Below are 21,066 nucleotides of genomic sequence, written 5' to 3' on the forward strand. Positions count from 1 at the left end.
ACCTGCAAGGCAAGAATAGGAATAGAAAAGCATTTGATGGATGAATAGATGGATTCATGGTGCGAATGACTTTAATGAGAAAGGAAATGGCAGATTCTTCCAAATAAAATACCATTTATAATAGTTTATAATGGCCTTTCCATTTATTGCTTCGTGTCGTATCAAAAAGCAGAAAGGGGACGAAGCTCTGTGCGTAGTGTTTATTAGACGCTACGCTGTCGATGGCCTATTTCATTTGTTTTCTTCTTTCATTCTAGCTTTTGTAGAAGGCAAAATATTCTCGCAAGCCGGAGGAAAATGATTTGTGTTCTCTACAGCACATTGTTGTGCACATAACACCTGATCTTTCAAAGCTGAAGGGAAACAAATCAATACTCCTCCGCTGATACAGAAAGCTAGGAATAAAGCGGGTCTGCCAGCTCACCTGTGTTTATTGGGTTTTGCTCTTTCTTAAGCTTTTGCAAACAAAGTGAAAACATGTTTCTATCCCCCCTCTGCCTACTTAGTATTTAATTCTTGCGCTGTATACTTTTCTATTTTAGAATCCCTTCGTGCTTGTAATCCAGCGGCCTCGGGGCCACACCGGCCAGCTCCAGACAAAGTCACATTAGCTTCTCTTGACCTCACAGCTGTAATCGGCTCTGAGGGGGGGGAGGGGGGGGGGGGTGTTTTGCAAGAGGCCCATGCTCAACGTTCAAAGAGCAGGGATGCGAGCGTTACAACGGCTTACCTGGAGATTACAGCATCGGCAGTTCACTCACAATGCAACCCCTGCAGGATTTGACTGCCGTTACCCTCTACCGGGGCGAGTCATTCATTCGAAGTAGTGACTTCACTGGGCAGTTATCCGGAAGGCGAGGTTTGAGCATCTATGCACACACTTGAGGAAGACCCTTACAGTTTTGAACCGCTGTTGCTAAAATTGGATCATCTTGTGCTCTGTTAATTGGGCAGCAGGCATCAGGAGACATGCTCTGCTCATTCATTTCCCTTCCTTGTTACGTCTGCAGTGGCTTCTGCCGGCACGTGGCGGAATCCTGCTTATCAACAACGCACGGCTCTGAGCGCACCGTGCGCCCCTATATTTAGTTCCAGTGTCTCCAGGGTGAGGTGATTCCCTTCATACTGTACATTGTCTAGAAGTCTATTTCAGAGACGGATGAGAGGGAATGAGAATTGCCAGCTTTCTTTTTCTCCCGGAAATCCCCGACAATACGAGCCATGTCGTAGGAACGCCGAGGCTGGCTAGCTCAATCCTAACTCAATCGAGGATCATCAACTATTGTCACTAAATCAGCCCCTTTAGTCTTTAGCTTCTCTCTCAATTCATTACAAGTGAATGGGCTTTTATTGGCGTGACCATTTTAACAGGGACTCAGGGAGTGTGCGGAAGCTTGTAAGGCTGGATCGACACAGGCAATTTACGAGGGGATCGACGGGCGACTTGAGGCCAAAACCAGCACAAAACAAACATAGCCAGAGAGAGCGGGGGAGAGATTAAGAGATTTGTCCCCCCCCACACACACACACAAACCCCACTGTTCCTCCTTTTTTTTCATTATCCCTCCATTTTTTTGTCCTCAGCTTGTTTATCGTGCTCATCTCCTTCAGTCTTAGATGCTGTTGGTTTTCCAGGCTGCCGTGTCACTTTTTTTTTTTTTTGTGTGTGTGCGTGTTTTTCTTTTCAGATTTCCTCTGGCAGTCATCCAAACGAATTCAAACACGTCCCGAGACTGATAGTCAAACTGTATCGTTATTCTCTTTTATGAAAGCATTCTAAATGCTGATATCGATTTAAAATGCAAAGCGGCACTACTTAAGAGCCGCTTCAAGTAGGTACTCAAACCACCTACTGTTGATGTCGTGCAAATGGAGAACAATTTGAGAAGGAAACGCAAAATATCACAGTGTCGTCTTCTCAGTCATCCGGTTGTTGTTTTTTTTCTATTCTACTACCATGCCGTAACCTTCCAGGCTTCTGCAGCGTGTAGGTGTTTCTATCTGCAGGTGGCATTGAAAGCACCAGGACATGTTGCATAAGAAGTCTGAGGTATCGGAGCAGAAAGGATGAGAGAGAAAGTCTCCATTCTGCGAGGGTTGAACCGGGTCACGTTTCCCAGCTCATGTCAAAATCCCCGCCAGTGATTCATTCAACACATGCTGAATATGACACGTTATCCTTGACTTATTAAAGCAAAGCTTTCAGTGCATTTCCTCCTTAGTCCACAACGGTGTCCAGCATCTAGGGCTGGGAAAAGGATTTAAACACTACATCTGTTGCCTTTCAGTTTTATCATATGATGATCACATGATGGGTAAAATCCAGAAAGTATAAAATACCGTCAACAATACATTTGCTCCTCTTTGTGTTAAACCGATGAGATGTTGTTTTGAGATGCTGTGTAGTGCACAGCCAGAGGTCAGTCTCTGCTGGTGGAGCAGGCAGCTCAGCTGAGAAAGATGGCAGCTGTGAGTGGTGGGGATAACGTCATTTTGTAGGAGCTCCCCGCCTAAAGCCCCAGATCAGAAACACATCGGCGTTGGCTCGGCGCTCGGCCGCTATTTGTAAACCGTTTAACGAAGCGAGCCGAGAGCTTCGCCGATGCGTCGCACGGTTTCTAGCCGGCCACATACCTGGACCTGTCTGAGCGGTCTGTCGGGGAGATACAGCCAATTAGAGCGGAAACACGACTACATATGGAATCCTGAACATATTACACATACGACTTCATCTTGAGATGACCCTTCAAATACAGAAGCGGTTTATTATACAAGTATTAGTCTTAGTCAAGTTTAAACCTGGTCAGACTTGTGTAAGTAGGCTAATTTTATATTTGACACACAGTAATGTAGGCTAGACAATGTCATAAATGCCACAATAAGCTTTTTTTACACACGTTGTATACCGTATACAGTATATGGTGACATATCGAGAATGTATAAATATAAAAAAAAAAAATAGATACCGCCCAAGCCTAATTACTGTGACATTTAAGGAGTTGTATTGTTATTGACGAATAAGCAAATGAGAGCGTCTCTAGTAGCGTCTCTAACTGTTCACTGTGCAACCAGATGTTTTGTTTTTTTTACACACCACTATGTCCTTTATTCTTCAAAACACTTGCAAGGTCATGGATGAGTGAGAGGAGATGATCTTTGTGATAAGAACCTTTTAGTTACCGCGGTAACTCCCGGTGGTGGCTCGGAACTCTGCGTAGCTGTTCTGGAATAGTCTGTCTAAAGTCAGCCGCCTGTGTTTGTGGTCCACACTGTGACGAACACACACAAAGATCAGGCCAACTTACACACACACACACACACACACACACACACACACACACACACACACACACACACACACACACACACACACACACACACACACACACACACACACACACACACACACACACACACACACACACGGACAGTTCTGCCGTCAGACCTTGGGCGGTTAGCTTTCACAAGAGTTTCAAACAGCTTGCTGCACGTTTTGTTGTTTCATGAAACTTTGTAGATTTCTCTTCAGTGCACGACCCACAACACAACAGTCCTCAGTCTCATCAGAGATAAGCCCTCTGCCAAGGTTCCTTACATCTCATATCTCCCCCCCCCCCCCCCATCCGTACTCTCCTCCCTCCCTCTTCCACTCCTCTCTTTTCCCATTATCTCCCCCCTCGCTCCCATCTCCCCTGTCTTCCTAGCTTTGCAAAGATAAGATTTTCTTTCCCAGTGAGTCCTCAGTGTCGATACTAATGTGCTGCTAGCATCGATAAACTGTCAGACCACCTCCTCCCGTTCCGCACCATTCCTCCGCTGACCTTTCTGCAGCAACAATACCTAAAAATACATTTTATGATACACGCATGTTCCATATGACTGCATTTTTAGACACAGGCTTTAATGCACAGTGACAGATTGATAAACAATTCCTTTTTTTGCCTTATTCAATGACACGTAACACTCTTTTTGTACCATGCCCTTTTTTTTTTATTAAATTATTAATATTCTTCATTGCTGAATTAAGCATGATAGAAACGCGTCATTGGATCACAAAAGAGCACAGGATGTGGAGCGGCGAGAGGCGTCGGCCCACTCGGCGAGGGGTCTGGTGGAGAAATGGAGCAGCAAACATGTCACTTAATGTGTGTTGATGTGTCTTTGCTCACAGTCGTTGGGCTGAGGCAGGATGCTGAGAGGCTGCCAGCTAACAGTTAGGGACATCAACGAGGTGGATCTACCGTCACTGATTGAACCTAACTAAATGTGTCATCGTGGTGTTCCCTGTTCTCCAAATCACCTAACAGCAACATAAGTAGATATATATATATATATATATATATATATATATATATATATATATATATATATATATATATATATATATATATATATATATTTTTTTTTTTCCCCTGGGAACCCCGATGGGAGCCAAGTCTGGAACCCCGGCATCATTAGTGCTGTGCTCTGTTTTTAGAGCTCCACATCGTCTTTGCCAGAGGGATAGAGACTTGAGATGCGGAGCCCAGAGGCTGAATGTCACTGCGATGCTTTGACAGCAAATGAGTCGCTTGACTTTTTCTTTACACCAGTCGTACAGACTGGAGATTCTACTCTTTTTAACTTTCATTTATGCTCTCAAAGTGTGGCAGCCACACTTACAGCTGATGCGTAATCATTGCTGATGGCTCAGAAAGTGGCATCACATAGGCAGAGACTTCACAGAGATTACGCTGGCAGGCCAATGATGTCATCCCGTGTCTCACTTTCTCCTTTTAGAACCGTTTTGCAGTCAATAGTTGTCAATCGTGTAAATGCCGTAGCTTTATTACAAGCTTGTTGTAGCTCTGTGTGAGAGCGAACCGCCTCCGTTTGATCGGGACTCACTTTTGTGCTTCATAGCCGTTGCTCGGAGGCACACAGTTTGATTTGTAAGTGCAAATAGCTCGACTGATACCTGTGCACTCCAAGGCCTTCGCAGTTTAGATCGTCATTTACAATCAGCAATCTGCACATGTCTGATTGCTTCAGCATACAGAATGTGTGCTGTAGCACAAGGACAGCACTCGTGTTTGATCATTTGTGAAGATACAGTACCTCCAGTAAAGAATATTACATCCTAGCATAATAGATTGAATGCTGATTTAAAAACACAAAAAGGCACGCCATTAATCTGGACTTAACCTTGCATGTTTGCGTATTTGTATACTAATCTAACCTTGGTTTTTTTATCCATTGTAAGAAATAATCTGACAGCGGATTTGAAAGTGGGGGACAAAGAAACATGATCTCTTTATGTCATTTGATGAGTTCATGATCATAGTCAGAGATTCGGGAGCAATAGAAACAAATCTCTTTAGGTCACCCTGAACAGGGATTAGGTAGAGTACAAGAAGTCATTTCAAATTGTAATAAAAAGTCAGATGTGCTTAGATGTAGAGGAAATAGTCCATATCCAGGCAGAACAAATCTTCAATTTGGTTCATCAATATAATATTTTGAAATGCACTGTTTTAAAACTAGAGCCCGCCTTTAACTGCAGCTTGCGTACCGGCTGTTGTGTCTCGTTTCCATGGAGAACTGTCCACATACAGCTGCAGAGATGTTGAGCTACTTCCAGCGTAGCTAGAGTACAATTTAATTGCAGGAACAAAAAAAACAACAACTCATCAGTTAAACGTCAGGTTTTGGCTTCACCCCCTTCATAATCAAAGCGCACGGCTAGAACTTACTAGAGCTGCCGTTTTACATCAGTGTTTAGCACTCGCACAGGCAGAAAGTCATTGTGCTGTAGGAGAGGCAGAAACACTCGACTGACAACGGCCTCGATAGACCAGAATGCCAAGCAGCCACGGGACATAGTTTGTTCAGATGGTGTAGTGCACTGCCAAACGTAATACTTTCCACCTACACGAACAAGCGCTTGTGTTTATAAATTAAATAAATTACGCCCTCTTTCAAAAGTAAAAATAATGTGAAAGCCAGTTGATCCTGCTGCCGTCAGTGACTGCAGTGAAAGCAGTTCTCTCCTGGGAGATAGAAACTGCTGTTGAATGAACACGTCGGTTAACTCGGCACTAGTCATTACTTTAGAATTTAATATCAGTGACACATGAATGGTGCTAATACAAACTTCAATGGAATTTAAAATCAGGGTTAAATGTAGTGAAAAATGAGCCGAGTTGAAAATCAAATGTCATTAAGTTTGCAAGGCTGGAGGGCCCCACAAAGACGGGGAGGCGCCCGAGCCAGGCCAACGTTTGATTAAGAAAAGATCACTCATTCTCACACACACACACACACACACACACACACACACACACACACACACACACACACACACGTAATATGTGTGGATCCTGATGTACCTGCCATTTCTTCTGATTTAAGATATCCGTGTTGTCCGTGGTGTTAGCGTTTAAACAGTGCTTTTAAGCTCTCTATGCCACGCAGCCGGGCGCAATGCATTTCATCTGCGGAGGATAATCACTGCAGTGTTTGTCAGTGGTCCGCTTGCTTCCTCTCGCTCTCTGCACACATTCAGCAGAGCTCATTTTCTCTCCCTTCATAAGAAACCATGTGCTGCCATCCATCCTCGTATATTGAGGAAAAACTAGAACCCAGATAATCTATCACAGCAAACATGAAGCGTCCATTTGATTCAGTCACCGCTTCGGTTTATTCAGTGTTTCATTGTGCCTCAGTCGAGTGTTTTCATATTGGTGCTGCGTTGTTTTACACTTTGCTTCCTGTCAATCACCCCACACCCACAGGTGGGATAGAATGCAGATTATCTATTTAAATCCAGTCACGTTATCAACTCTATTGTAACATCCGTGCTACAATAAAGTTTTTATTTAGGTTGCCTTTAGGTTTACCCTGCAACACATTTTTTATTTTCTATTGCTGCTCTTCACAGAACAGGTTGGGGGGGGGGGTGGTATCTGAAATATTAGATTATACAACCCCCCCCCCCACAGCTGTATCTTTTTCAGCATCAACGAATTGTCTTCCTTCTCTGTGCTTTTGCCTCCCCTCACTCTCCCCAGTCGGCTCCTATTAGACGAGCGTTCATCTTGTGCTTAATTAGCCTCGTCTCATTTACTCGTCTTGTTTTGCTCTATCCTGCTGAAACGCATCATTTCTGTTCTCTGATATAAAAGACTCAAACGGCTCTGCAGCTCACGCTCCTGGAAACCTGCTTTATTTATCAGCTTTACATTGCAGTAATGTAGCGCTCATGAGAGGTGACTGTTTACATGAAAGAGGATTGTTTCAGTGTCTCATAATTCCCGCTACAGTGGAATGATTTATTTTTTCAGTCTGTGTCTGCTCTCCTTTCTTCCTGTTTATCTTCATCTTAGCTTATAGCTGATATCTGTCAACCACTAACTTTAACTCTCGGCGCTGTGATGACATTGGCAGCAGAGGTGCACCCACATTCATTTCTCAAATTATTACCTCTCCTTGACCTCCCTCTGATGCCTACTTTAGCTTTATTAGTCAGCGCTGCGCGAGGTTTACACCTGTCTGTCTGCGTTGACTCTGAAAGTACACACACTACCGATGTGCATGCTTGTTTCTCTAAGCAATGTGTGCCCGGGCTGAACTCGTTTTCTAAATTTGTGTTTCAAATAGAAAACGTTTAGAAATGTTTTCCGATGTTTCCATCAGGTGCAGATGTTGTTGCCCTATCACACTGTTAACTAATCCTTTACACATTTATTAATAACTAATCACTGAGCTACCTCTACCATATTTCCAAATATTGCCTTAGCACATACGAGACCCTTTTAGTACAGAGATGGCAAGCTGTGAAGAAAACACGTGTTTACGGTTGCATCGCTCTAATCCGTTCCATTTGACCCCAGTCATTTCCTCTCCCCTCCTGACACCCTGCATTAACTGCGGGGATGCTTTATACGTTGTGTTGCTGCTAGATAAATCAGTCAATATGTTGGGGATGTTGTTGTTTTTTTTTTTCTTTATCGGGATTAGAAAGCCTCATCTATATTTGCACATTTGTCGGGTGGAAGTTTTGTGTTTCGCTGTCGAGATTCGCTGTGAAATCTGCAAACGCCGTGTCTCGTGGATTAACTTGTCAGTCAGAGAGAAAGTTTCTGACAATGTTGGGGAATTGAGGACAAAGCTCCCCTCTGATTAGAATAGAAAGAGGACGGGAAAGAGGTGCAGGGAGCGTGCGTGCGTGTTTCTATCCATCACACGTCTTCTCACTGCTAACTTGTCTCCGTTATTCACTAATGTTGTCATTTCTTTCCCTCTCTGCCTCTCTGAAGTCGTGTCAAATAGCCTTGGGTGGTTCCTCTTCTTTTCTCCCTTTTTTTGAAATCTCACTTCCTCACTGATTTCTCTGGCCATACGACACACTTCCGACAGTCTTTCCCGTGCAACTGGAGGGACTATCAACACGGGGCCCTTGTAGAAGAAAGGTTCGGAATAAAAAGCTGGTTGTAAAGCAATACCCAAAATATTCCAACACTGCGGTTTATTATGCAGAATTCAATACAAGGTACACCAAAGAATGCGGTAGAGACGGTGTTGTTCACAGAAAGCTAATACAGCCACTGTTTCTGTAACCCAGCATTGTTTGGGTGATGTGCTAACCTGTGTGGATCCAAAGAGAGTGTTGTACTGTGTGCTGCTCCAATATTCACTCTGACTATTTGCTTTACGCCACGGTTTGAGCTACAAAGTACAGGGTTGGTAAACTGCAGCTGGAAAACAGATGGAGACATTAGCCAAGCGAACCTCTTCATGGACAACGTATTTACAGGTGTATATGCTTTGTAGCCAAAATACATTTCATATATCTGTAGCAGAACTATGGTATATTCTCAGGGCTGTGTATTGGGTTACACTTCAATTGAATGATGGTGCTGCTGGCCCACATCTGTAATGCGGAGGTGTGTTGCTTGGCGTGGCAAAGGTGTAGCTCCGCCTTCTCCGGTCCCCAAGTTTGGGTTAGGGTTAGCAGAGATGGGCACCGCTCAATCCGCTCCTCCATAGACGTTATCCTTGACTGTTACCTTTTGTAGTGAGTTTATGCAGCTAGCGTATCCGATGGAATAAATTGTATGAAATAAAAGTATTACCTGTCTATTTTATTTGATTATTCTTGGGGATTTATGTCGCTATGAAATTTCTCATTATATTGTAATCTTAAACGACTTTCTCCGGTGTGAGGGAGCTACATAACATCCAGTTGTTAATTCCGTCCCGGAGTTAATATATATTTTCAGATTGGTCAATGCTGTCTAACCGCTACGGTTGTCGGTCGACTCCGCCGGCCTCGCCTAATTTTACCCTCCGGCGCTCGTCCACTTACCGGCTGCCTGATTCCCTGTGAATGCAGCATTGGTCTTGAGTGGTACTGAAAGTGCAAAGTACTTGTATTGAGCGACCCATTGTATAAAACACACAAGTGTGTCAATATTTTCTTATGCCCCTGTGTGTTCTAAGATCAGAGCTAGGAATGACGGGTTTAACCGCCTATTACCGTTACCACGGTCACATGACGTCACCGATTCATAACCGTGAGAATTGAAGAAGCTACGATCTTTCAAATTTCATACGCCGACATCCCTTGTCAAAACAGTTTAACTTCACTTTACTGTCCACAGTTAATCTTGAAGTACATTATGTTAGTACAGTTCAGCCTCTTTGTTACTGTCCCCATCGATAACTCAATATCATCAGCTTCACATGTCATTCAGTGCTGCTGCCTTGGATTCTCCTTTCCTGTCTTCAAAAATGAGTTGTAAACGTTTTCACTCTTATTAAAATACAGCGAATTCATATCCCCTCTGCTGAGTCTGTCAGAGTTCATAGGTAGATAACCAGACGTTGGTGTTGGAGCTCCGGGGCGTCTCGCTGTCTGCGTGTCTCATGAGCTTCTCCAGCTGAGTCACAGTGGAGATAGCTCCACGGTCCCTTTCACAGCGCTTGTGACGTTGATCTTGAACTCCCTCTGTGACGCCTCGCTGCAGTGCTTGAGCTCTTCTCCGTAATGAGAAAATTATTCTGCTAATCACAGATGATTATTTGGGTTTTTTCCTCAGGATGCACGTTGGTGGATGGCCACATCACTCATTAGCTGCTGAATACTGACAGACAGAAGGGCTGTGAGGACGAGGGCCTGTTGTCCACACAGCCAGCGTCTCTCCCCAATGACGACAGCTCATTGGAACAAATGTAGGAAAGCAGATCTGTGGGAGCGCATCAGTCGGGCGTACGCTGATAAATACCTGGTAGTGTAGTACTGTTATCCGACTGTCAGATCGAGTTGATCCATACAAAGTATATGAAGGCAAGAATCCACAGGTTGGTGCAGATGATAAACAATAGAAAGCAGACCAAATAGATACAAGAAAGCAAAGTCGGTCATGCATCTGTGGTCAAGGCGTGATATTTTGTCAAGATATTTTTTACATAACACAGTTGTGATGAAGCGCTCCCCAGAGGCCCCTTTTCTGCAGAAAGACTATATGGACACAGGCCTTGAGTCATTGCTCTCTATCTTTGTGCAACCATATATCATATATATTTAATATATACACAGCTCTTAAGTACTTTTTTAAAATGCTATTTAACCTGCCGTTGAGCTCTAATATTTTAAGTAATAATCATATTTGTCACGCATATTTAGAAATGGCGTTGAACCTCACAATCTTTGCCATATTACCTCCTTAACCGTTGGTGCTCTTGTTGTATCCGACCCACAGCTCACTGCAGATTCCTTCATGCTCAGGAATGTGAGCACGGAGGTGCAGAGGTCGTCTCTGAATGCTTTCCTCCCCTCGGTGGATCCTGTCGTTAGCTCGGTTAGGATCAGGTCTGAAAAGCCTCTCGTTTGCCTCCGAAGCTCTCAAGGATTCACCGGAGAAGGAATTCAGCTTCTCCACCGCTTCCATCTGAATTTTACGTTGGTATTTATTCTATATACATTCTTCTACTACAGCCCACGTCTGATTCCTGCTTTCCGTTATACCCTGCGACCGTCTCGTTAATTCATTTTTTTTTTGTTGCACACTGATTTAGAGATATGAAAGCAATGTCACATTTGACTGGCTGTCGACTCTAAAGTCAGCTTGTCTTTATTTCAGCCTTTTTAGGTCACTTTTCGTCTCGGATTGGGTGGAAGTTGTTAGCATAAAGCGTTTGTATCCCTCTGCCTATATCAAGGCCCCATTTTTGCACGGCGTTATCACAAGTATATAGAAAAGCTTGTGAGCGTTTTCCTCTGAAAAACATTCCTCGCTCTCTCCCTTATGAATCACCGAGTGCATTGAAAAGACTAGGATCCCAGTGGAGCTTTAAGCCTGAGGCTATGTGGGATACACCCTAATAAAAAACAGCTCTGGGATGAAGGCCATGGGTGGTAAAGACTACAGGAATCTATCATTCGGATAACTGGGACAAGCTCGGAGAGAAGGGGTGCATCCCCGAAGTGTCTGACTGAAATCACATTTCTTCCCTCAGGCGAGATTTCACAACTATTCCCGATTCTTGCTGTTAAGTAAGAGTCAACCTTGAAACGGTATGGATTTAACAATTGATGGGGCTCAACGTTTCCTGTGACATGGCCTGTTGGAAAAATGATTCTTAATTTGTTTTTATTTAATGTCTGTCCACTTATGGAAGCGGTGAGGAGGCTCTGAGGAGGCTGCTTCTCTTCAGGATCTGTGTCAAACAAACCGACGTCCAGACTGTCCAAGAGACCCATAGTTGTTTTAGAATTAAACAAAAGATATGTGTGTGTATGTGTTTTTTTGCTTTGTCTATTTTGGATGTCTGAACACAGGAACTACAAAGGAAGAAAGGATTAGGGCCCATGTTGAGAGATGAGTGAACATCAAACATACTTGGCCTCAGCTTAGGAGGGAGCACAATGAAAGAAAGGATGATGGACTATGATCAGACGTGAGACGAGAGGAAAGACAGAGTCATGGCCAGTGCTCACACAAACAGCCACTACACACACATCAGACACACCCGGTTCCCATGCTTCAGCTTGGCAAACATTAATCATGAAGGGCTTTCACTCGGTGTATCCTTAATGCCGTCTAAACGCCCCCCCCCCCGAACTATCCGCACTTAAGGTTTCATCTTTATATGTTCATGTTGATGGTTGAAGGGAAAATGGCAGTACATGTGACGATGGACTTGTCCCGTTGAGCTCAGTTCAGCCACCAGGGATGCGTAGTGAAAGGGACCATCCTCCAGCTGGTGCTGCCTAGATGTCCTTGAGGGGTGTGTTTGTATTGTCGGTGTCCTAGCTTCATGTGGAGCGGAACCACAGGGGTCCACAATGAGAGGATGTGGCTGTATCCCCTGGAGTCATTATTTTATTGATTATTTATTTTATTTCAGTTATCTGCAATATCATTGTTTGAACTCAAGACGTGTTGAAGATTACTGCGGTCAATATTCAATTCATAAGCAGAGATGTAATTGGTTCCATGCTAGGGTTGGGCGATACGTCAGTTTCAACTGGGAGATGAGCTGTTTAAGCAGCGAAGCATTGTAAAACACGATTCATTCACCTTCAACAGAAACAATAATAATAATAATAACAATACAATTGTTAGACTTTCCAACAACCACCAACTGTAGTTTTGGTTGACTTAATCCGAACACAGAGAGCCAGCATACTCCTCCGGTTGCCGGACCGTAGTCCGTGCTTTGGAGAATTTAAGAGAACGCCTTTTCAGGAGCTGTGCTGGTGCATAATAGAACTTCTTTCTTGCTCACTTTTCAGCCACGGTGGGCCCCAAATGGTGCGTTTCATATTTATAAATTGCTGCTGTTATCATCAAATCTTAATGCTAAAAGCAACTGTAACCATGTTGGCTTTCCAACACTACGGACATATGCGGACCATAAATAAAAAATGTATTTGCCCTTTTAGCTCTAAAATGTAAAATATTCTTCACTTTACTTGACCTCATAGTTTTCCATACATTCTATGTTGCCCTACAGCTGTTCATCTTCTGACTGGAATGTTGTACTAGACTGATGCATTGAACCAGTGCAGTGTAGAGTCCCTTTAGAGGGTATTGACCATACAACAAGTTAATAAAGTAGCGCACCATGAAGACTGAGGCCCAGCAGCCAGAGTAGCAGATCAAAAACACCAGGCGAGAAGCTCCTCTACATTCTCAGGTAGGGTTGCAGAGTGGCAGGCGGCTGCACTTTTTATTTTCTAGCATTAAAGATTGGCCTTTTTGCAGCTGTGGGGGTAGCTTGTGCCAGTAAAGCGTCCCGCTGTAGCCTGAACTCTGCGGCTCCGTCTCACTGTGTCATTAAGCCACAGAGAGTGTCGGTGTCTCTCAGTCGGGGAGCGTCTTTGACTGAAGCCTCCTGCTCCCTGTGGGAGGTGGTGTGGTTACTGGCTGAGGATTCTCCACGCGAACATAATACGAGTGTCTGTTAAATTACCGAGCCATTTGCAGGCTTTCAAGAAAGTCAACGGGAAAAAAAAAGAAAAAAAAAAAAAGAAGCGTCAGATTAGATATTCAAAGGAGCAGACTTTTTAAATTTTTTTATTTTTGTTTTGCTGCCAAGTCTCCCAGATCTCAAGCCTCATTGGCACTCTTTATTTAGATTTTATCTCGTAAAGATTTAGTTTGAAGAAAAAAAAAAAGAAGAAGACATTTATTTGAAGTAAAAGTAACTTTAATGAGTCTGCTCTTTGTGTCTGTTCTCTCTCTTTTTCATGTATTCCCCCTGGACCCTCCCTGAAGCTGAAGAGTATGCTGTTGAAGGTAAGACTGATGCTTTACTTCTCGGGCCCTCTGATGGCTTCCCCCTAATGCTGTCATGGATGCTGATGCTGGCTGCTTGTTAACACTGTATGGCCTCCCTCTGGGGAGGAGCATTGTCAGTTTGGACTGCGGTTATAAGTGACTTCAAGGGGGCCTAAATTACAGTTTTCCGAATAAGACAAAAGTGACGCAGTTACAACCAAAATGATCTCTGTTTTATTTCTTGTTTATTTTATCTTTGTCTTTATTTTTTACTGCGGTTTATCTCTGTAGATGCAAGCAGACGGTTGTATATTTCTCTCAGGAATGTATTCATGCACGTTAAAAACTGACAGGGCAGCGTGGCTACCTTGAGTTTCAAGTTTACATGATATGACGTGGTGATTTTGAGATACTGTCTCCTGGTTTCCTTCCTCCGAATTCCATCAAAGGTGAAAGAAGGCTGCCTGTAAGAGCCCTCCAGAGGCCTTATTAACTCTGGGGCCAGGGCGTGAAACCAGTGGTGGGTGGAGCAGACCTTGGGGATGGGTCGGCCTTGGCTTGTCTGTCTGCAGGCTGCCGCCTGTCTCCATGTTGAACTGTTCAGGAAGAGGTTCACCCGCTGGTTGAGTTAGTCTGTCAGATTAGACTCCCAAGATGGACAGAACATGCTTCTTTGAATACATGTGTGGAGTAGTGACCTGGTGTCTGCGTGTTTCGGAGGTGCATTTCCTCCTTGCTGAGTTTGGGGTGATGGATCACCTATCACACGGCCTGAGCCAGCAGGGGAAATCACAGTGACAAACAGGTTTTCTTTAAAGCTGAAAACTTTAATGCTGCATTTGCTTCTCAATCCTTATACCAGCCGTGAGTTGTTTATCTTGTGGCATATTGGAAGTATAAAGTGTATGTCAGAGATGCAGGTCTCCTGTACTGACTGTGTGTGTGTGTGTGTGTGTGTGTGTGTGTGTGTGTGTGTGTGTGTGTGTGTGTGTGTGTGTGTGTGTGTGTGTGTGTGTGTGTGTGTGTGTGTGTGTGTGTGTGTGTGTGTATTCGACCCCATGTCAGTACTGCTGAGGCCCTTGATGGGAAAATGACGGGAAAAGTAGAGAACAGGAATATATGGTGGCAACCCCGCAATTCTGTCTTGACGGAGTAGCCCCTCCTCCAGACGGATGTCGAGTGAGGTCAGGAGCAAGATACCTTTTTGGAGAGGAAGGTGGAGAATGAGCGGAGGAGGGCAATGAAGATGGGTAGTGACAGACCCACGGGAGGGTAGGCAACTCCTGAAGGTCCTCTGTTAACTTTCACCAGACTGCAGAGGTTAAGCTATGCTCTCCAACACAAGTATAGTGCAGACTAATAGCACAAAGTAGTGTACCAAAGAAAGAGATGCTGTGAGGAGTTGTTGTCAAGGCAATGTCACTCGGGAAAGTCCTCATGTTTAAATGCTAACGCCTCAATTAATTTGGACTCTTCTAAGTCAAGCCATTTAATACAAGGACTCAACTCTATGTTTTGGGTTTCCCTGTGAGCGTATTGGTCTAATGCGTGTCTGTGACCATGTGTTCAAAGGTCGGTTGAGATTGATGATGCGCCGAGGCGTTCAATGCCCCTGGGAGGCTTGGTGCCCCCCCCCCCCCCCCCCCCGCCCCCCCCCCCCCGCTCTTGCTCTGTGGGGCGATTGATGATCTGCCTGCCTGCAACACTGACCTGTTTTTACTGGCAACCCATCTATGTACTGATAGCCATGCAGGTCCTCACCCTGGACGACTGCATTAGTGATGTATAGTTTCATGACGGAAGCACAGGTCTACCTCATTGTCCTCTGAATGGACCTAGAGGCAGTCAGTTCAACCACCTGGATGTATTGGGAGGAATGCAGCACCCTACTGCACCAGATTGTGTTGGTCGCGGTTGTCAAAGAACGACAGTAGTGGACAGGCGGCACAAACTAATCAGTGAGCTCACAATGACTACGTCCGCTATGATGCACCGTCTATGGGCCTGGATGATACTTTGGTTTGAATGCACTGTGCACATGTGATGAGGAGCCTTTGTGAAACAGGCCTGTGTGAGCTGTACCTGGTTAAGAAATGGTTACAGAGAAACAAAGGCAAAATGCATTCTCTTCATTCAGATGCTGAAGAACAGACATTTCTAATTTTGCTCAAACTGATGACGGCGAACACGGCTGAGAGAACAGCGGCTCACATCACAACTGGACAGTGACGGGTGAAATCTAAGCCCTGGTCTGTGTGGACGGCCTCAGAGACCTGGACCCGGTGCTTTGTTTGGGTGAGGGATGTTCCGAGCTGCCCGCGCTGATCCTAATCAATCTGATCAAGGCTAATGATCTTCTCTCTCTGAGTCACGCTCAGACCTCCAACTTAATCTCACCCTTGGGGGAGGGCAATAACATTTCTTTTTCTTTTCTCCGGCCTAAAAGAAGAAAAAAAAAAAATAGAGTTTTTGATGTTGGCTCGAGATACCGGATTATAGATTTGTGTGGGGCCTGTAGTAATAGGAGATTACTTTGGATCATCCAAACCAGATTATGGATTTTGTTATTTGCTCAGGAGAAATAAAACATAATCATAGACTGAAAACTTAGAATGTGTTCTACATGATGCGTGTGCGTCAATGCAACAGAAGGAGAAAACGCAGTGAAGCAAATATTAAATGCACTGATGTCATTATGGTATTAACCTAGATTTAGTTGTTTCTGGAATGGAACGCATGTACATGATCCTTCATTTACAACTGATGTTATTATTTTGTGTACCGTTGGCTAAAAAAAGCAGAGCACCTGGGTTTGATCTTGCCAAAAAAATGATGAATTGCAAAAGCAATTGGGAACGATGGGCATTTATTTATATAATGGCATTGCATATCAACGCAATTTGTCCATTCTTTCCGATCAATAAGGCTTAACTCTGCATTTTTCATTGAATGCACAAGAGATTTGCGGTGTTCAAACAAAGCAATCGATTGTGCAAGATTGCTAGCTAGCTTTCTACTCACAAGCACTTGAAAATAATAGAATAGGCTGCAAAATAAAAGCAACAAACATCCAGGCACACACACACAGTAAAGTCATTGGACGGGAGAGAAGACCAAGGAGTGGAAGGGTGGAACAGAATTCAATGGTGTCTTTCTTCAGCTCTGAAATTGCTCAAGAGCCTTTGGACAGTAGGATGCCTTGATGTTGCCTCTGCCTGGCCAGCCTCTGCCAGATGTTGCGCTGCGATAACGTATCCGCAGGGTCCCGGAGGAGCCAAAAGTCCAGCCATGCCTGTTCTCACAAGACGTTAATTTCACCCCACACAGCTCACACACTGCTTTCTCTCTTTCTATTTTCCCTGCTTTGTGATAACAGAGTCTAAAGGGATAGAGTGGGCGTCCACTTGTGAGCAACTCCAGATGCTTCAGTGTCAACATGCGTGGCCACGGGCAATACTGTTTGCTGTGATGGAGAGAGAAATGGATTGGACAATGCGTGGCCTGGAGCTCTGGGGTTGTATAGTGTTTGTCTGTGTGCGTGAAGAAGAGCATTAGGTGTGCCACATTTTAGCTGCTCTGCTCAAGTTTTTCATTTTTGCAGACTAGCGCAGCGCTGTGACACCCTTCAGTGGATACATGTGCCTGAGTTAAGCCGCTATCTGATGCTTTTACACACACTGCGTATATTTTTGTTGAATTTGTAATCGTGTTTTTTTCAGAGGTTTGTCAAATTCTAAACCACGCTAATTAGATTCTTTTGACTCGTCGGTTTGGATTGAAGCACTTTGGAATGACTGAAGGGTTGCAGCAGCCTTTGTGTGCTTTGAACCGACAGAGCAACACCGGGGGTTTTAGTATGCATTGCATCCTCCATATCTTTTTCTGAAATCAACCCCATAGTTAACTTTCTTCCCACTTCCTAGGACACACAAGTTGTGACTTCAGCATTTCCCACTGTATTACAATGACATCGTATTACAATAAGCTTCGGTAGGGCTTTTTCGAAGCTTTCTTCAGAGTCCCCTTTTCTCCTGTGTACTAAAATTAAAATTTGTTGTGCGCCTCTGTGCCTTTTGCTTTGAAAAGAGGAAACAAATATATATATATACAGTCTTTTAAGCATTCCCCAGTAGACTCTGGGGTTACGGGGTATTTGGAGTTTATATTGCCTCATCTCTCGTTTGGTTGTCTTCACCAACTAATTTATGCCCGGTCAGGGATACAATCTTAGTAATCCTCCTCTCTTTCCGATTCCCTGTGCATCTGTCGCTCCATGATTTCCCTCTTCCTCTCCTCTTATCCCTGCACCTATCTGTAGCTTTACCCTGTCTCATCAATCTCCCGTTTTGTTTAGTCTTCTGGCCACCTATCTGTCCTCTCGACATCTCTTTCTCCCTTTCCTGCTGCCAATCCTCCTACTCCTTTTTTTTTCTTCTTTTTTTTTTTTTTTCATCTCGGTCACCTTCTTCCCTCTTCTGGTAGATAAACGTATAGGTCGTAGCTAAGAGGCTTATTGGCGAGATGCCACTATAGGAAGCTGTGAATTGCAGCTTTACTTGGTTATTGAAGGCTATATAGAGTGGACTGCAGAAGAGAATGTGAAGGAATATGAGGTGGGCCCAGGTTTATTTACCGGTGCCCACATAGTGTGTGTGTGTGTGTGTGTGTGTGTGTGTGTGTGTGTGTGTGTGTGTGTGTGTGTGTGTGCGCCACTGTGACATTCAGATTCTCACTTGTTTTTACAGCTGTGAATGTAATGGGATTAGAAGACATTTACTAGTCCATATTTAAGAACATATTCCATGGCAACACTTTAAGACTCCTGTGTCAGCAGCTATTGTAAGTCCTTAATGGAGCTTTGACCTGGTTCTTCTCGAGGCTCTTAATTTTTTGACACTATCATAAGAGATCATAACAACTATTGCACAAAGTAGATTAACCTGCCAGCGCTATTCTGGCAGAGGAGTCAAAGTGCACTTTAAGCCCTGTTGGGAACATCTTATTGGCTTAACATTGGGAAGGTGGGTAATTGCTGCTCGAGTACCTCAGACATTTCTGTCTATTCTGATTCTCCAACGTCAGTCATTTGTCCGGACAGACAGACGAGATTGTTGCTCTTCATGCCGGAACCAAAATGCCAAGCAAACGTCATCTTTTCTAAGATTGTGTGTGTGTGTGTGTGTGTGCGTGTGCGTGTGCGTGCGTGCGTGCGTGCGCGCGCGCTGGGGTTATATGTGTAAGCTAATACTTTCCTATTTTCCACCTGACACCCACTGTCACTTTTATAACCAGACTTGTCCATTTCTCAATTCAACACTCACTGCCTCATTTCATTTTTTCCTCCTCTCCACAAAACTTGCCATTATTTCCGGAGCGTTAGAACACTTCTGTTGTGTACCGGCAGTCTTTCCCGAATTAAATTATACCATGAAATGCCACTGACTGCAAAGCTAAGGGTCCGTGCCGGCCAGGTGACACTTTGAGAGATTGCATTTGGGCATAGCCCGATGAAAAGTCCATCTCCTGCTCGTCCCCCAGCAACTTCTAAGAAAATAAAAGCACTCACTTCCATCCGACTGCCGAGGAAAGAAAGGTAGAGGGGAGTGGTTACTGCCACATTTTTCTTTCTCCTAGGTGTGTGCATGTGCGTTTCTTTTTTGTTTCTGTAAATGTTACTTCCCAGTTCGTGTGTATGCGAGTGCATCAGTGACGTGTGCATGCATGCCGAAGGACTGCTGCTTCGTGGTCGGTCGGTTGATGTGCTCTCGTCCAATCATTAACCCTCACGCGGGAGGGGGTCGCCATGGTGATGGCTAGTTCTACTTTTGGAAATCTTATGAAACTAGGTTGGTGCACGCTGGTCGGCTTTTGGTCTGTTGTTATCATTTAAGTGTTATTAATTAGGTTAGAAATAATTGAATACACTGCAAATAGGTACGTGTGGTAATATGTTCATGGGACATGTATTTCGGCTACCAGGCAGGGTCCACTTTATTCACTGTGAATGAGTTAATCACAGTGCATCGACCCATTGATTGGCTACAGAGAAGGTAGAATTTCTCCAGCCCTGATATGCTAGTATGCGGTTTTCTGTCACTTAAATCCGTCTGAGGCCTAACCCCTGTGAATATCATACTGTCGTACACATTCCAGCAGCTTCCTCGCTGTGATCCATTCAACAGTTGACCGTTTGTTTTGACCGTCTGTGTTCGGGGCCTGGCCTTTTATTTGTGGTCCCGCATTGATTTCGCAGGCCTACACATTTGTATGAAGGGCTGTTGGTGGCGCTGAGGCAGTGTGGAGAAAATGGTCCGGTCAAATTGAGATGAATAGGCAGGCGAGATGAATGAAGGTGACCAATAACAGAATGGGGAATAGAGGTATTTTGTCCTCATCCCTCCCTCAGTCTCATAATGTGAGAATAGTAACACTTGAGTGAGCTTGTTTTGCCACTGAGGACCTCCCTTTGATGTCAAATGAGATTCTTTTGGTATTTGGGGGGGGGGGGGGGGGGGGTAGAATAGAAAATGGTGCTTGGCTTTGCCCCGCCTTTTGCTTTTCAAGTTTAAATCAGTTATCTTAAACAACGAATGTGGTACAATTTGACCTTCGACATTCAGTTCATGTATGTCCTTCTAGTAATGGAAAAGACGGTATCCTACATGACATGTGTCACTATGATTGCTGCGTTCGAATGGATGCATTTAACCGCTATCTAAATGAAAAAACAGAGCAAACCAAAGTATTTTTATTAGTCTAGAACAGGGTCATTCAGTTATAATTCAACACGGTCCAGTTCAACAGAATTTCCTCGCGCAAAGGTCCGGAACATCACAGTAATGTCCACCTTGTGCTGTGATTTAGTGCTAGAATTATTGAAGCAGCCTAGCAGTTGTGTTAACATCTGTATCAACAACTGACTGTCAAATCCAATAAAGAAAGAAAAATAAATAAATACAAATAAAATACATAACAACAAGCTTTTGAAGAATATGCATCTTAAAATAAAGTACTTCATTTTAGAAAATTGAACTGAACTGAGCTGTGAACGATATCCATATTATTCTCATCATCTGAGAGGAGTGGAGGGACTTTATCTGTGGTCAATGAAACCGCTTGTTTCAGCTCTATTCCCCTCTGTTTGTTATTGTCGGCCAAAGGATTCATTTACTAGGGTTCTGATCATATTGGGCTGTTAGATATATTTTCTGTGTCTTCATTTTGGATGTGAGTGTTTACGTTTGCTCAAAGGTTTTCAAAAATGTCGGAATACACATATTTCATCGGCTGAGTAGCATCA

At 44.0% G+C, this 21,066-nt stretch overlaps 1 protein-coding gene across 14 annotated transcripts in view; it reads left to right on the forward strand.

Annotated features, from left to right (window-relative positions):
- Positions 1–21,066, forward strand: part of nrxn2b (neurexin 2b) — a 645,600-nt gene that overhangs the window by 144,238 nt on the left and 480,296 nt on the right. For all 14 annotated transcript variants that reach the window (XM_068713609.1, XM_068713607.1, XM_068713608.1 and 11 more), the window contains one exon: positions 13,764–13,784. In XM_068713609.1, the coding sequence (XP_068569710.1) occupies positions 13,764–13,784 (21 nt within the window). The remainder of the gene's footprint in view (positions 1–13,763; positions 13,785–21,066) is intronic.

The sequence above is a fragment of the Cebidichthys violaceus genome, unplaced genomic scaffold, assembly GCF_023349555.1.
Source record: "Cebidichthys violaceus isolate CVI_PGR_0920_01 unplaced genomic scaffold, fCebVio1.0.p SCAF_19, whole genome shotgun sequence".
Lineage (NCBI taxonomy): Eukaryota > Metazoa > Chordata > Actinopteri > Perciformes > Stichaeidae > Cebidichthys > Cebidichthys violaceus.